This window comes from Ctenocephalides felis, unplaced genomic scaffold, assembly GCF_003426905.1.
Source record: "Ctenocephalides felis isolate EL2017-DRISC unplaced genomic scaffold, ASM342690v1 CF-g0.4_SCAFFOLD_03573, whole genome shotgun sequence".
Taxonomy (NCBI): Eukaryota; Metazoa; Arthropoda; class Insecta; order Siphonaptera; family Pulicidae; genus Ctenocephalides; species Ctenocephalides felis.
Genome location: NW_020539727.1, coordinates 11,607,091 through 11,622,924, shown reverse-complemented (window position 1 = coordinate 11,622,924; position 15,834 = coordinate 11,607,091). Strand labels below are relative to the sequence as shown.

The 15,834-nt window shown below is 27.6% G+C and overlaps 1 protein-coding gene across 1 annotated transcript in view; it reads left to right on the top strand.

The window, feature by feature from the left end:
* The window catches only part of LOC113389423 (putative inorganic phosphate cotransporter), a 60,974-nt gene extending 60,704 nt beyond the window's left edge, over positions 1 to 270 (top strand). The window contains exon 12 of the mRNA XM_026626455.1: positions 221 to 270. Within this exon, the coding sequence (XP_026482240.1) occupies positions 221 to 270 (50 nt within the window). The remainder of the gene's footprint in view (positions 1 to 220) is intronic.
* Positions 271 to 15,834: the final 15,564 nt, after the last annotated feature.

Here is a 15,834-nt window from a genome sequence, read left to right as displayed (position 1 = left end):
ACTTCTTAATTCTTTGATCATTTTAAATAATTAATCTATTAATCATTAATTTCATCTACCGGTTTTGTGTATAAGTCGGTCACAAAGTCATCATATGTTTGGAGCTAAATTGTCTATTAATTGATTTCATATTTTTCTAGTCTAAAGTTTTCATTCATTTTTCATATTCATTATCATGAGATTTTCACCCAAAACTAAATTTAGTTATTATTTTTCTCAGAAATCTCAAAGACAAGTGAAAATCACACCGCGCCTTCTCTGAGGTATTGAGCTAGTCAATTAAATTAAATCTAGGTTTTAGGTTTTATGTAAATAGTTAAATAATTGAAAAAAAAAACAATATTATTTATTTTAATAGTATGTAAGCTTTAAGGTAAGATGATATATTTTTTAATATAATTTTATAATATTATTATATATATTTTTAAATAAAAATTCAGAAATGACTTATGTATTATGATATAATTCAAATAGTATTGATATTTTCCTATATAAAAATTTTATATTTTTTTACCTTTTTACTAAATCCTATGTATTTGGGTCAAACTCGAAAAAATTATTGATAAGCATATGTGATGTGTTTTATCATACAATTTTCTAGATAACGGAATTAACAAATAAATTCATTACGTTTATAGTTGTGTCTACAGTAGTGATAAGACTTTTTTTAATATTTTGTTGGTGATATAATCAATCGAAATTTTTACCGGTTTGAACTAAAAAAGATATTTTTAAAAGATATGAAAAACCAGAAAAATTACGTCTTTGCACTAAAAGTTTTGACCAAGCATTTAATTTAATATAATTGTAAGAATTTTTTTTTAATTTATATGTTTTATATATATCTTCTTATATATAAAAATGGAGCTCTAGATAAAATGATCCTCTAAAACTCGAAAACGGCTAAACCGATTTGGCCAGTGTTAGTCTTGAAAAAATCGTGCTAATCAGTAGGTTGTCAAAAAAGGTGAGATATTATTTCAAAATCGCGTCGGAACTTTACATTTTTAATTTGAACATTTTTGTAGAAGCGTAATTTAAATAAAACAATGGACAGTGGCTAATACGTCAAATGTCAAACGTTTTTGGCAAATTCTGTGTAATTAAATTTATTTGAATGTGGCATGGGTTGCAGTGGATAAACCATCCATTTGATTTGTGTTGGTTGCCTCTTTCACCACACACTTCCACATTCATAATCAGTTACTTATTGTTTATACTAAATATTTTCTAAAAATGTCTCTTATGGCTAAACAAAAAATGTTTGCCGGGCCAGCTAGTAAGGAAAAATTCCTAAATTGATATATATATATATATATATATATATATATATATATATATATATTCCTAAATATAAATATTATGTCTCTCAATTCCAGAAATAGATTTCATGTTTATATTCAATTTAATCCAAAGTCTTGGCCTTGCTCCAGGTTACCTGAAATTAATTCGCGACAGAATCATAAATATTCGTCTTACTATTATTTAAATCGAAAATTAAAATAAGAAAAGTATTAACATAAATATGTATTTTTCAAAGTTTTTTGTACTATTTTTATATTTATTTTACGACAGTTAGTGCAGTAAACGGAGCGTTTTAGGTCTGAATTTTTTTACGGTGCTCCGAATTGAATGAAATTTTGGAATTAGGTTCATCTTACCCCCAAGTTCAAAAGTGAAAACAATTCGGGCTGCGCCATCACCCCCCGGGGGGATGACACCCCCTCTCAATTGTGTAATTACATTTTCTCAAAATAACGTCGGAAATCGATAGAAGAACTAATTATAAGAAAAAAATGCCTTCTATAATTTTTCAAAAAAACTAATACTTTTCAAGTTACTGGCCACTAAAGATTCATATATTTTTGGCGTTTACCTTCGTTTTTTTGCAAATATCTCCTAAAATATACATTTTAACGAAAATCATGTAATGAACAAAATAATGTCAATAAAAATCTTAATAAATCGGTATTACATAAAAAGTTCTAGGAAAAATATTAAGAATGATTTGATAGAGCAAAGTTGTTTTTTATTTCGTTCAAGATTTAATTGTTGTATTTAAAGCCATCTAGTGTCAAGGTTTTACATTTTATGCATTTCGGTGAAATTGGGTTTTATAGTGCTCAACATAAGCTTTAAAATGAGTGCTGTTACAAGTTTTTTGCGTGTAAAATGAGTGAGCTATCAAGCAAATAAGAAGCATGTACGAAGTTTTTTTCTTTTAAATCACATAGTTTAATGAGCGCCATTTCCACCAGAATCAAAGTAATTCATATTCCATATAGAATTCACTTCATTATAGACATCTTGATGAATTATAGCAGATTCACTACTTTAGTACAAACTATTTTCAGAAAACTCACGATTTTATAAAAATTTTTTTTGCCAATTTTTCAAAAAATCGAAATTATTTCCAATATATCTCAAAAGAATAAAAGATACGTATAAAAGCATATAGATAAAAATCAAAGGGATCTTTCTGGCTTATTATTGTTATTTATTATATTTCTTTCACACAAAAATTGACAGAGATATGAATGTTTAAGGACTGCACAGCCGCGCAAATTGTAAAAACAAGTTTTTATAAAATCGTGAGTTTTCTGAAAATAGTTTGTACTAAAGTAGTGAATCTGCTATAATTCATCAAGATGTCTATAATGAAGTGAATTCTATATGGAATATGAATTACTTTGATTCTGGTGGAAATGGCGCTCATTAAACTATGTGATTTAAAAGAAAAAAACTTCGTACATGCTTCTTATTTGCTTGATAGCTCACTCATTTTACACGCAAAAAACTTGTAACAGCACTCATTTTAAAGCTTATGCTGAGCACTATAAAACCCAATTTCACCGAAATGCATAAAATGTAAAACCTCGACACTAGAAGGCTTTAAATACAACAATTAAATCTTGAACGAAATAAAAAACAACTTTGCTCTATCAAATCCTTCTTAATATTTTTCCTAGAACACTTTATGTAATACCGATTCATTAAGATTTTTATTGACATTATTTTGTTCATTACATGATTTTCGTTAAAATGTATATTTTAGGAGATATTTGCAAAAAAACGAAGGTAAACGCCAAAAATATATGAATCTTTAGTGGCCAGTAACTTGAAAAGTATTAGTTTTTTTGAAAAATTATAGAAGGCATTTTTTTCTTATAATTAGTTCTTCTATCGATTTCCGACGTTATTTTGAGAAAATGTAATTACACAATTGAGAGGGGGTGTCATCCCCCCGGGGGGTAATGGCGCAGCCCGAATTGTTTTCACTTTTGAATTTGGGGGTAAGATGAACCTAATTCCAAAGTTTCATTCAATTCGGAGCACCGTAAAAAAATTCAGAGGTTATACCCTTTTTTCCTCTCCGTTTACTGCACTAAGTGTCAATAGATCAAGAACATTTTACGTTGTGGTATTTTTAACTACGTCACTACAAAACTAAATTGTGTAGGTCATCAGAAATGTTCTAATTTTAAACTATAAATATTTATTTAAAATGTTAAATCCATATAGTTTATTTTTTTTAACACCTACGCGGTTTATAAACTATTTATTAATAAAAAATAAATTTATTTATTATAATTTTTTTGTAAAGAACATTATTTAAATAGCTCTACAAATACCACTAACTAGTTTTGAAATTATAAAAATACTTAAATATTAATTGTAATATAAGTTATATCAATAATTAAAAATAATAGACCATAAAAATATAGAGGACGAATATCAATATATAGACCATAAACTACTAAGGGTAAAAATTTAAGGAAAAACTTTTAAATTTAAAAATAAAATTTGTTATTTTGCCCTACATTGCTTAGGAAATTTATCTATGCAAAGCCACAAAAAATAGATTTAGTTATACACTTATTATATTTTTTTTATTTTAGTATTTTCAAAAATTTAGAAACTAAGCAAAATTTAATAAATTATAGAACCAAATATTTAATCTTATAAAAGTGGGTCCAAGCATACAGCTCTGCGGAACACCTATTATTAAAAAAAGACTAAAAAAAAACTTTCGCATGTTTTTATGACTAATTCAATTTTTTCAAGTGCTTATATAACAGTTACCACACCTTATGATAAAATATGATAATTTATCATTATCTGCTTTCTTATCTTAAAAAAAACAGTAGACACAAACTTGCTTTATTAACTAGGTGTTGATGGCATTTTGCCATAAGTTTATGCTACTTGCCTTAAGGATTGGAATTATAAAATCACTAATATATTAACTGTAATATAAGTTATATTAATATATAAAAATAATAGACTATAAAAATATAGAGGACAAATATCAAAATAGACCAAAAACTAGAAAGAGTAAATCAAAAATCACTTATAAAATGGCCAAAGAGACTTTTATAAAAAATTAATTATTTAAACTTTTAAAATTTTGTTATATATGAAATTTATCTATGCAAATACATGAAAAATTGATTTAGATATGCACCTATTACATTATTTTTCATTCCATTATTTTTAAAAATAGTATTTGCTAAATTGAAATATTTTACTATAAATTTATTTATAAGCAAACAAATCAATGCTAATAGAAACTAAGCAAATTTCTTTTTAGAATTCAAAGAATCTTGTAAAATGGGTCCAAACATACAGCTCTCCGGAACACTCATTATTAAAAAAATACACTTTGGCACATTTTTATGACAAATATATTTTTTTCGAATGCTTATATAACTATTAGCACACCTTATGATAAAAAATGATAATTTATTATCTGCTTTCTTATCTTAAATTTAGTACCAAACTTTAATTCATTCAGTGTTTGATCACAAACTTGTTTTATTAAACTAGGTGTAGGTGGCATTTTGACTTAAGTTCATGCAACTTGCCTCAAGGTAAAATGCCACTCTTACAAATACTTATTTTATAGAGCCATACGTAATTTAATATTTCAGAATATACTTGATTTTTTTACGAAAGTTGCTAGTATAACGAATATAATAGTCAATGCACAACATTCTGCATTTTTGCCATGACGAGTTTATTCGTCAAAATTACCTGATTGAACATATTTCATTATGGTAAAGTACCTATTATAAAGTATTATCTGTCTTCTTATCGATTAAAAAATTTAGTAGTAAACTTTAGTTTATTTAGTGCATTGATAACAAACTAGATTACTTTATTAAATAATGTGTAGAAATTAGTTTACTCTATAAAAAATCCAGCTAATTGTTAGTTGGACGAACACACTCGTCTCGAGTATATTTGTCAAAAAAAATCAGAAATTTCAAGTTTTTTAGAATATTTTAAGGCTACGACTGTCTAAAATAGGTAGTTGTAAGTGGTATTTTACCTTAGGGCAAGTTGCATAAACTCTCTGAAATGTAGAAATAATATACCTACTTGATAAGAATTAAGGTTTGGTATTTGGTAAACAAAAAATTTTAACAGATAATTTAGAGTGATTAAAAGACGTTTTTGGCTATTCAATCTTATTGATTGTCCAACAAAATGTATATAGTAAAAAAAAGAACTAATAGTTGTTCAGAATTAATAATATTTAAAAAACAATTGTTTAAATCAATCAATTTTCTTAAATAGAACCCTAACTATGACAAAAGTCATTGCTATTTGTTAATAATACAAGCTCATCAAATTTTTATAAATATTGGAGTAAAACATCGTCTAAAGCTTAGGAAACTCTGATCTACAATAAACAGAAATCTGTTTACAGTTCATCATATATATATATATATATATATATATATAATATATATATAATTAACTATTAAATCAATAAATATAATTACAAGACACAATTACCCAAGATGACACGACGGTTCGTCTTAAGTATTTCCAATTCCATCGATCAAACATATTGAATAATTTCGCCTTGTAGCTTTCTACTGAAATAATAATAAAAAAAAACTATTAAGGAATTTTCGACAACATTCACCTTTGTCATGGTGTTTTGATGGAATGATTCGGCTGACTTGCACAAGTACTACGAGAATGGCCTCATAGATATACCTTGTTGCACAATTTCTTGTATGGAGATGTATTATACAAATATTGCGAAAATTATAAAAAATAACTTGTTGTGAAATAAAACCACACGTCACACGATAAGATATTGTACAATAAATATGTCGGACTTGTAAAGTATAAATATTTATATGGTCCAGGTATATCACATTAGAAATATTGAGAATCACCCATTGCATTTTTGGTCATTTGCAAATAATGAGCCAAAAATCGGAAATGAAAATTTTTGCATATCTTCACGTTTCAGAGGTTTCTGAACATTTTGGCATACCTCAGAAAAACTGGATGTGTGTGTGTGTATGTATGTATAGATACAATATTTCGGACCACGTTTTCGGGCGCACGGATCAACCGATTTGAATGGTTCAAAAGCATTCGATTCCTATTGATAGGGAGATGTACTGATTAGTTTTTCGCAAAGGCAGGTCCAGCAGTTACGGATATAAAGAGCAAAGAGTGTAGAAAATAGAAATCAAGTTTTTGAGAGAATGGAGTATCCGATTTGAATGATTCAAAAAACATTATTCTTGTGTTGAAATTGTGCAGTGTTTTTGAGAGACCGGAGCATGCGATTTGAATGATCTAAAAACATCCAATTTGTAATGACGGGGAGAAGTGGTGATTAGTTTTTGGCAAAAGCAGGTCAAGCAGTTTTGGAGATACAGAGCTAAATGTGCAAAAATGGCAGTTTTTGAGAGAACTAAGCTTCCGATTTGAATGATTCAAACATCTTTTTTCACAAAATTATTTTTTTCCATTTTTTTTTAATTTTCGAAAACTATTTGGATTCTAATTTTAATTCTGGCGAAATAAATAATTTTTTCCTCTCTATTCAGTTAATATAATTCTTATTTGACGATGTTTCAATACTTATAATAATATATTTGAAAATATTTATTATTCCTCGAACATTTCGTTGCGGTACGGAAAGTTCCAGCAATTTGCCTCAATACCATACTCAATACCAACGATGCCATACACCACTAGTTTTTTATTAACTTGCCTTTAAAAAATCTGCCTTCTAATTTTATGTTTTCTCGATATTTGATGTCATTCTGAATCGGTTGAGACCAAATTTGGAGAAAGTTTGTGAATGTGTGTATGTAAGCCGATTATTGATCTTCCGTCGACGTTTTCTGAAAAGCTCCTAAACCGATCTACATATTTAGAAAATTTGTACAAATTTGTATAAACAGCAATTGTTTCTAACTTTATATTAATCTACACAATGAATATAATGATGTCTTATTCATTAAATCAATTATTTAACTCAATACAAAATGCCATTTGCACCTAGTCTCATACGTTTCAACATAAAATTATGTCATTATCAAAAGAAACACATGTAGCATTGTGGTTAAAGACTTTGAATCAAAGGTTTCAGGTTCGACACCCGACTCGGCCAGCCTGGTATCAAGCAGCGGTAACGCCTGTTTTCACTTGGAAATAAAAATAGCAATATATTTCTATATAAATATATCCCTTACTAGGCACAGAATAAAAATTCATCAGTGTATTTCAAAAACTAAATTAATGAATTTTACTATAAACGTTAAGTTCTGATTGCTATTGAATATATATAAAAATAAAATAAACTAGTGGTGTATGGCATCGTGCCCAGAGGCAAAATTTTGAAATAAAACTTTTTTTTCAAAAGCAATTATTTTGTCAAAACAAGCAGAATCTTTTGAATCGGATCGTTAGTTCTCTCAAAAACTACCATTTTTTTGTACATTCAGCTCTGTATCTTAGAAATGGCTGGACCTGCCTTTGCCAAAAACTAATCCCATATTCTCCCAATCATTACAAATTGAACGTTTTTTGGATCATTCAAATCGGATGCTCTGTTGTCTCAAAAACATGATTTCTATTTTCTGCACTCTTTGCTCCGCATCTCTGAAACGGCTGGACCTGCCTTTGCCCAAAACTAATCAGCACATTTCCTTATCAATACGAATCGAATGTTTTTTTGAATTATTCTAATCGGTTTCTATTTTCTGCATTATTTGCTCCGTATCTCCGAAACGACTGGACCTGCCTTTGCCAAAAACTAATCAGCACATCTTCCTATCAATAGGAATCGATCGACCATTCAAATTGGTTGATCCGTGCGCCCGAAAACGTGGACGAAAAATACAGACATACAAAACACACACACACACATCCATCTTTTCTGAGGTATGCCAAAATGTTCAGAAACCTCTGAAACGTGAAGTGCTTCAGAATTATCGTTAACTTGTTTTACTGTGATAATTATGTTAAATTTTATTCGCATGCCAGAGGTACTCAGATCGAGTCGTGGTAATGTATAAAAAATTAGTATACTTGCTTGAATAGTGATACTGAATAGATGTGAATTTGTAATATGGAGTAGAAAGATACAAATTAATATACTTGGAAATAGTAAAAATAGATAGAATACAATATAAGAATAAGATATAAAGTAAAAAAAATGTCGTAAACGTCTAAATACTAATTATAAATAATAAAATTTAAGTAAACGAATGCAAATAAAAAATATGGTAACCCAATGGTCGGTCACTGTTATTTTTTATGTGAAGCCTATATATTATAGCGGGTCGATTTTTATGGGTCAAAAAAATTTGCTTAGGCACATATAATTTTCGGATACTAAAGATCAAAATAAGATACTTTGTTGAAGAAACCACACCTCTAAAATGAATTCTGGTGTGCATTGACCTAAAAATAAGGATTGAAGTTTGAAAAATCATATTTTGACACGTTTAGAGTGCCCCAATCAGGTCCAAATTTATAACCGACCCCCCACTAACTTTGGAAGGCAAATCCATCCATGCCCGTGGTTCAACTTTTTGAACCCCACCTGAGAAGTTTTTCAAAATTAGCCCTATTTTTGGGTCAATGCACGGGGCATCAAAATTCATTTTAGAGGTATGGTTTTGTTGAGAAAAGTACCTATCCTATTTTGATTCTAGAATCCAAAAATCATATGTACCTAAGTGACCCTTAAATCGACCCGCCCTTTCTGTATATGTATATAAGATATAAGTGTTGACTTATGATATGTGTTGCAGCAATGCTCACGATTGGACGATTTTTTACTTAGAATTTTATTTCAGATCTCTAACCTCACGTGAAAATTTCATATCATGCTGCTTGATATCGAGCTGTCCGAGGTTGAGATAGAAATCGTAATTAGTTTGTGCTAGCCTACGTTTTTTACCACTACATCCCAACTCAATTTATATAAATCTTGAAAATGCTCGGCGGTATTATTATGATATTGAGGCCAACTGATAATTTTTAAGAATAAATAATTATAAATGTATGTCGGATGATTTTATTATCAAAATAATTTCGATATTTGCGCAATGAATCACCATCATCGTCTTCAAATCAGAATGTTTGTTTATATTAGATGTCTCTTCTCTTTTATGACTATGTATATCTAACGTCTTACGTCTTACGTCTTACTTTTTTTTTAAATTTGTTGTTTGTGGGATTGTGGGTCTAGTATACGTAGGTGACCTTCTGTTTTCTTCGAAACAGAAACGAGCTGTTACCGGCTTCACTTCGTGCATAATAAATAATTTATGTTGTCGTCGTCGTTCGCATTTGCATAACTTATTCGAGTCTCTGGCTAATTTTGACGAGAACCAAGTGTGGTCAAGGTAAAGGGCCAAAATTGTAGAAGATTTGTTAACTTACCGTAAGGTAAGTAATAGTAATCGTCCAAAAATCGAAATTGAAAAATTTTGCATTTCTCGACGTTTTGAATGTTTCTGAACATGTTGGCATACCTCAGGAAAAATGTGTATGTGTGTGTATGTATGGATACAATTTTCCAGTCACGTTTTCGGCGCACGGATCAACCGATTTGAACGGTTTAAAAAACATTCGATTTCTATTGATAGAGAGATGTGCCGATTAGTTTTTAGCGAAGGCAGGTCCAGACGTTTTGGAGATACGGAGCAAAAAGTGCAGAAAATAGAAATCGAGTTTTTGAGAGAACGGAGCATCCGATTTGAATGATTCAAAAACCATTTGATTTCTATTGATAGGGAAAACTAGTGATTAGTTTTTGGCAAAGGCAGGTCCAGCCGTTTAGGAGATACCAAGCTAAATGTGCAAAAAATGGGTGTTTTTGAGAGAATTAAGCATCCGATTTGAATGATTCAAAAAACTTTCTGCTTGTTAGGACAAAATTGAAAAAAAAATTGAAAAATTTTGAAATATTTTTTTTTCCAAATTTTTTTTTTTAATTTTAATTCTGTCTAAAGTCCAGCAATTTGTCTTAAGGCACGATGCCATACACCCCACTAGTTATCTATGATTTTATACTCTATCTTATATTTTTCAATCTATGTGTTGTTTTCGTTTTCGAGCCTTGAATAAAATTTTATTCGATTTTCTTCATAATTAATTTGAAAAAATTAGTACTTCTTCGTTTGTTTTCATAATTTTTGTTAATTGCCTTAGTAAAGTAATAATTAGGATAAAACAAACAAACAGGGTCTTTCTGACCCAGCTTTATATCATACGAGTGACGTTGCAGTTTAAGTGCAAAACGCCTGAATGCACGACAAATACATGACATTTTGGCAGTATTCAATATGATTCAGTAGCATAATGTATGAAAGTTGGCACCTAATATGGCCTTTCCATAACATTAATCAAATATAATCTTTAAAAAATTTTTTAATAATCGATTCGGATATCTTCAAACTTTTTAAAATACAAGTATTCTGTTTTATTTCTGAATAATAAAACATATTTTTCTCTTTGCGCTTATATTTGATTTTTGTGGTATTTTATTATAGACATTCACTAGTCATGGAGCATGAGAATTTTTTTTAAGACGACAAGTTCATGATTTAGCAAATAGTTTTAATTCTAGAAAACTAGGGGCAATTTAGATATTAACTTTCACTGTGTTTCCATAAGTATTATTTAGAGCCACAGTTTTAAAGATCAAATGACCAAATATAATGAAAATTAACCACAACCCAAAATGGTTTCAGTTTGATCAAAACGTTGCTTGGCTTGGCTTGACGTTGAGTTCTGGGATACCTTGAATATCGTTCTCTTATCAGGATACAGCGACCTGGATTTTTTTCTTGTTCCAAACTTAGAAAATATACCAATGTATGTGTCTTCTTTTTTGCAGTAAATTTTTTACTAAAATCCATTAGTTTTAGGTCTAAACTCCCAATTTATCATCAGGATCTCGACTTAGCCTAAAAATAACTTACAAGAAGAACCTCAGGTTTATTCATCTCGAATTTTGATGAAACTTTGCATGGCGATAGGGTTGATAGTCGTTTAAAATATTATAGGCCTATGAGAAGTCTCTTATTTTTATTGAAATTAGTTGGGCAACTCCAAACTTCCAAATGTGGAGTTGAATAGATAATACCTAATTATAAAAAACTTATACTAGCATAAGGAAGAGAATCCATCAACTATTTGGATATTTTCTGAAAGTACATTATATATTAATTCAAAAAAATTTATATATATATATATATACATATATATATATATATATATATATATATATATATTGTATTAATTCTCTTTAAAAGAGATTGGCCACCATTGCCTCAAACTTTGATTTATTCCAATTTGTAGAGCTCTATTCTAAACGCTTCTTAAAAATTAATTAAAAATTAGTGCAGAATTAATTTCCATTTAATTAGAAAAACACATAAAACTTTTTGTAAATATTTATATATAATACGTATTATATCTATTATTATAATATGTATTTTATTAATTTTACAGATTAATTCGTGGTATTTTCTACAATTTTAGATCTGATCTGATTGACCGCAAACAAACGATTTAAAAATAAAAATTCTTATCGTATTTTTTATGGAAGTATGTATGAGTCAATGGTAAGAATTGCGTCATTAGATATTTATTATACAAGGCAATAGTAATTTTTTTTGCCATCATGTGATGTGCCAAAGTATGAACAATTTTAATAGAAATTGAATGAATAATATACATAGTTATTCAGAAAATAAAAAATGATATATAAAGAAAATTGTTGATGGAGATTCATATATCGTACTGAAGGTGTTTAAATTTAAAAAATTTATAATATACATAACTATCTTTTTGAGAAGGCAACCCAAAAGGTTGGCCTGATACAGATGGTATATTTTTAATTTGATGCAGCAATGTCGGGGATGGTATTTTTACTTGGAAACATATTTAGATTTAAGTAAGAAAGGGTATTACTACTGCTTGATATCAGGCTGTCCGAGGTCAGTGTTGAAGTTGCCAAAGCAAAAAAAAAATTACTTAAGAATTGAAAATGTAATATAGAAAAATTAGATTTATTTATATAAATAGTATTTTTTATATTTTTATAAAATATATGATATTACTAGGAGAAATGCTATTTTTGCTTGGAATCATATTTAGATTTAAATAAGAAAGGGTATCACTACTGCTTGATATAAGGCTGTCCAAGGTCAATGATGGAGTTGCCAAAGCTTAAGTAAAAATTTCTACTTAAGGATTAGAAATTTGATATAGAAAAATTAGATTTAATTATATAAATAGTATTATTTTTATTTTTATATGAAATATGTGATATTACCACCAATTTGGAGTTGGAAAATTTTGAATTAGTTTATGGAAATATTTTAATTAAGATTTCTAGAAATTTTAAAGCAAATGTCCAAGGCGTAGACAACATTAATAAAACACTTAAATCCACAATTTTACCAAATTTTACGACAGAATAAATAAATAAATAAATAAATATTATTTTGCAAACAAAATTATATGGATTTTTTATTTGTTTTTTATCACTTAGGTCCAATTTTTTGGATTTCTATATAGATTTAATAATTCAAGGTAAATAAAATCTCTTATATTCTTCACATATTTTTTTTGTTATTATTATTGTTGTTATTTTCTATAATTTTCGTCATATTATTTATCAAAAACAATAATATAGCGAAAAGTAAATAATATGTAAAATTAAAAGTGTTATCTAAATGCGTCTTTTAATTTATTATTAGCAAAAGTGCCATGGTCAGAAATTAGCGATAATAATGGAAAACAAATAGTAGATAATTAAAATTTTTGTTATGTTTGTTTATTTGAATTTGTATTCATGGTTTTAGAATAATTTATACACTTAATATTTTCCGCACTATTTAAATTAAAAATAAATTTTCACAAGCATTATTTTTTAAAACTTTATTCTAATAATAAAACTTTATTTTATTAATAAAAAATATAAAATCTGTTGAATTTTGAAAATACCTAAGATGTTTCATTAATATATAGTAGAACCGAATGAAAAGAATTGAAAGATAAGTTTTAAAAACTTATAAATTCTTAGTTTTATTTGTGACTATCTTCATGTTAGTTTGTCAGAATAATTAGACCAATGTTGAGAACCACTGATCATGAAATTATATTATTAAAAAAAGTATTATATTAATAAGTTTTCAAATTTGCTTAACAATATTTATTTAAATTAGAATACAACAAAATGAACCAAAAAAGGCATTGAAAATAAATTAATTTTTTTTTTTAAATCTTGGAGTTATTTGTATCTATCTTCATGTTTAATTTTTCAGAATAATATTATTATTTAGAATAAAAAAAATCTTGGGGTTATTTGTATCTATCTTCATGACTCATTTTTTAGAATAATATGGAATCATAGATATAGAATGAGGCCTATGTTGAGAACCACTGCCTAGAATACAAATTACAATAAACTTAGAAATATTAAATTAGCAGAATATTAGAATATTGAATACAATAAATATTATTATACAACAGAATAAATTGAAAATAAAAACATTGAAAGTTAATTTCAATAATTATTAATAATAATTTAACAATTAATAAATATAAATGGTCTTAAACTGATTCATAATTAGCTTTGTGTTAGCTTTTTAGTTAGAATTTTTTTTTTTGAGTTATAATATTAACATCTAACTAAATTTATAATCTTAATTATTATAAAAAAAAATTACATTTTTGAATTCTCAAAAAATATGGTTTTCTTTGACTAATAAAAAGAAAATTTTAAATACAATGGGAGAAAATTTTTAAGTGATATAATCAAAAATATGGTTTATCTCATTATCATAATAATAACAGTATCATATAATAAACCAATATATATTTGAAACTGTAACCAATTTTATGTTAGTCTTGTTAAGAAATTTTTTAAAATGTTGAGAACCACTGTTCAAGAATGCAAACTACTAAAAGGATAATATGAATAATTTTTTCAATTAGCATAATAAGATATTAGTATATTAAACACAATTTTTTTGAACAAACATTAAAAATATGTGTGTGTGTGTGCGGATACAAATTTTCGACGACGATTTCGGGAACACCGATCAACCGATTTGAATAATTCAAAAAACCTACGATTCATATTGATAAGGAGACGTGCTGATTAGTTTTTGGCGAAGGCAGGTCTAGCCGTTCCAAAGATACGGGGCAAAAAGTACCAAAAACGGTAACTCAGTTTTTAAGAGAACGGAACGTCCGATTTTAATAATTCAAATATCATTTCACTTGTATTGATAAGAGGAAGAACTGATTGAATTTTTGGGAAAGCAGGTCCAGCGGTTATGGAATCTCAAATTTTATCAGATATTTTATAGAGATTTTAATAATGTGTAAACATTGTGTGTGATTTTTTTTGGGTTACGTACCAAGATTTTTAATTACGGTATGGGAAGTTTCAGCAATTTGCCTTAAGGCACGGTGCCATTCACGCTACTAGTTAAAACTGTTTTTTGTAACTATCTTTATGTTAGTTCGTAACTATCTTCATGTTAGTTCGTAACTATATTCATGTTAGTTTTGTTAGGAAATTTTTGACTAAGTAGAGAACCATTGTTTAACAATGTAAACTGCAGAAAAGATAATATTAATGAAATTTTTGATTAGATAAGATATTAGACACAAAAAATATTTTTTGATAAACATTAAAAATAAATTAAAAAAAACTAGAATTTTATTATTAAAATATTAAATTACCAGAATATTAGAATATCGAATACAATAAATATTATTGTACAACAAAATACATTTTTTTAAACTTATTTATTTAATAACCTTATAAAAAATTAAGGTTTTAATGGGCTAAATAGCAAGTAGAAAATTTTAAATACAATAGATGAAAGTTTGTAGTAATAAAACATAAAATATGGTTTGTCTAATTATTAATAATTAAAATAACATATAATAAACCAATATATATTTAAAAAGCGTTTTTGGTATGTTAGTTCGTAACTATCTTCATGTTAGTTCGTAACTATGTTCATGTTAGTTCTGTTAGGAAAATTTTGACAATGTTGAGAGCCACTGTCCAAGAAGGTAAACTACAAAACGGATAATATTAATAAATTTTTCGATTAGAATAATAAGATACTAATATCTTATTAAAAATAAATTAAAATTAAAAAAAAATAGAATGTTATTATTCGTAGCTATCTTCGCGTTAGTTTTCCCGCAAAATTTCCGCCGACGTTGACAAGCACTGTTCATGCAAGCTACAAGAAAAAAAACGATTACATTAACAAATTTCCGAATTAGCACTAATGATTAATTCATTCATTCAGAAATCAGAATTAACAATCTCATTCAAAATTGCTCAACATGTGCCCTTTAAGCCTTTTGGAGCCCCACTTTCTACAAAACTCAATTGCAACAACCTTCATATCTATGTCATAGAAACATTCAGTATCTATGCTTTACTCCGAGTGCATGTCACACGACGAAGTGATAAAAGAAATAATGGAAATATAAATAAAATTCGTGATAATGACTGTTTAT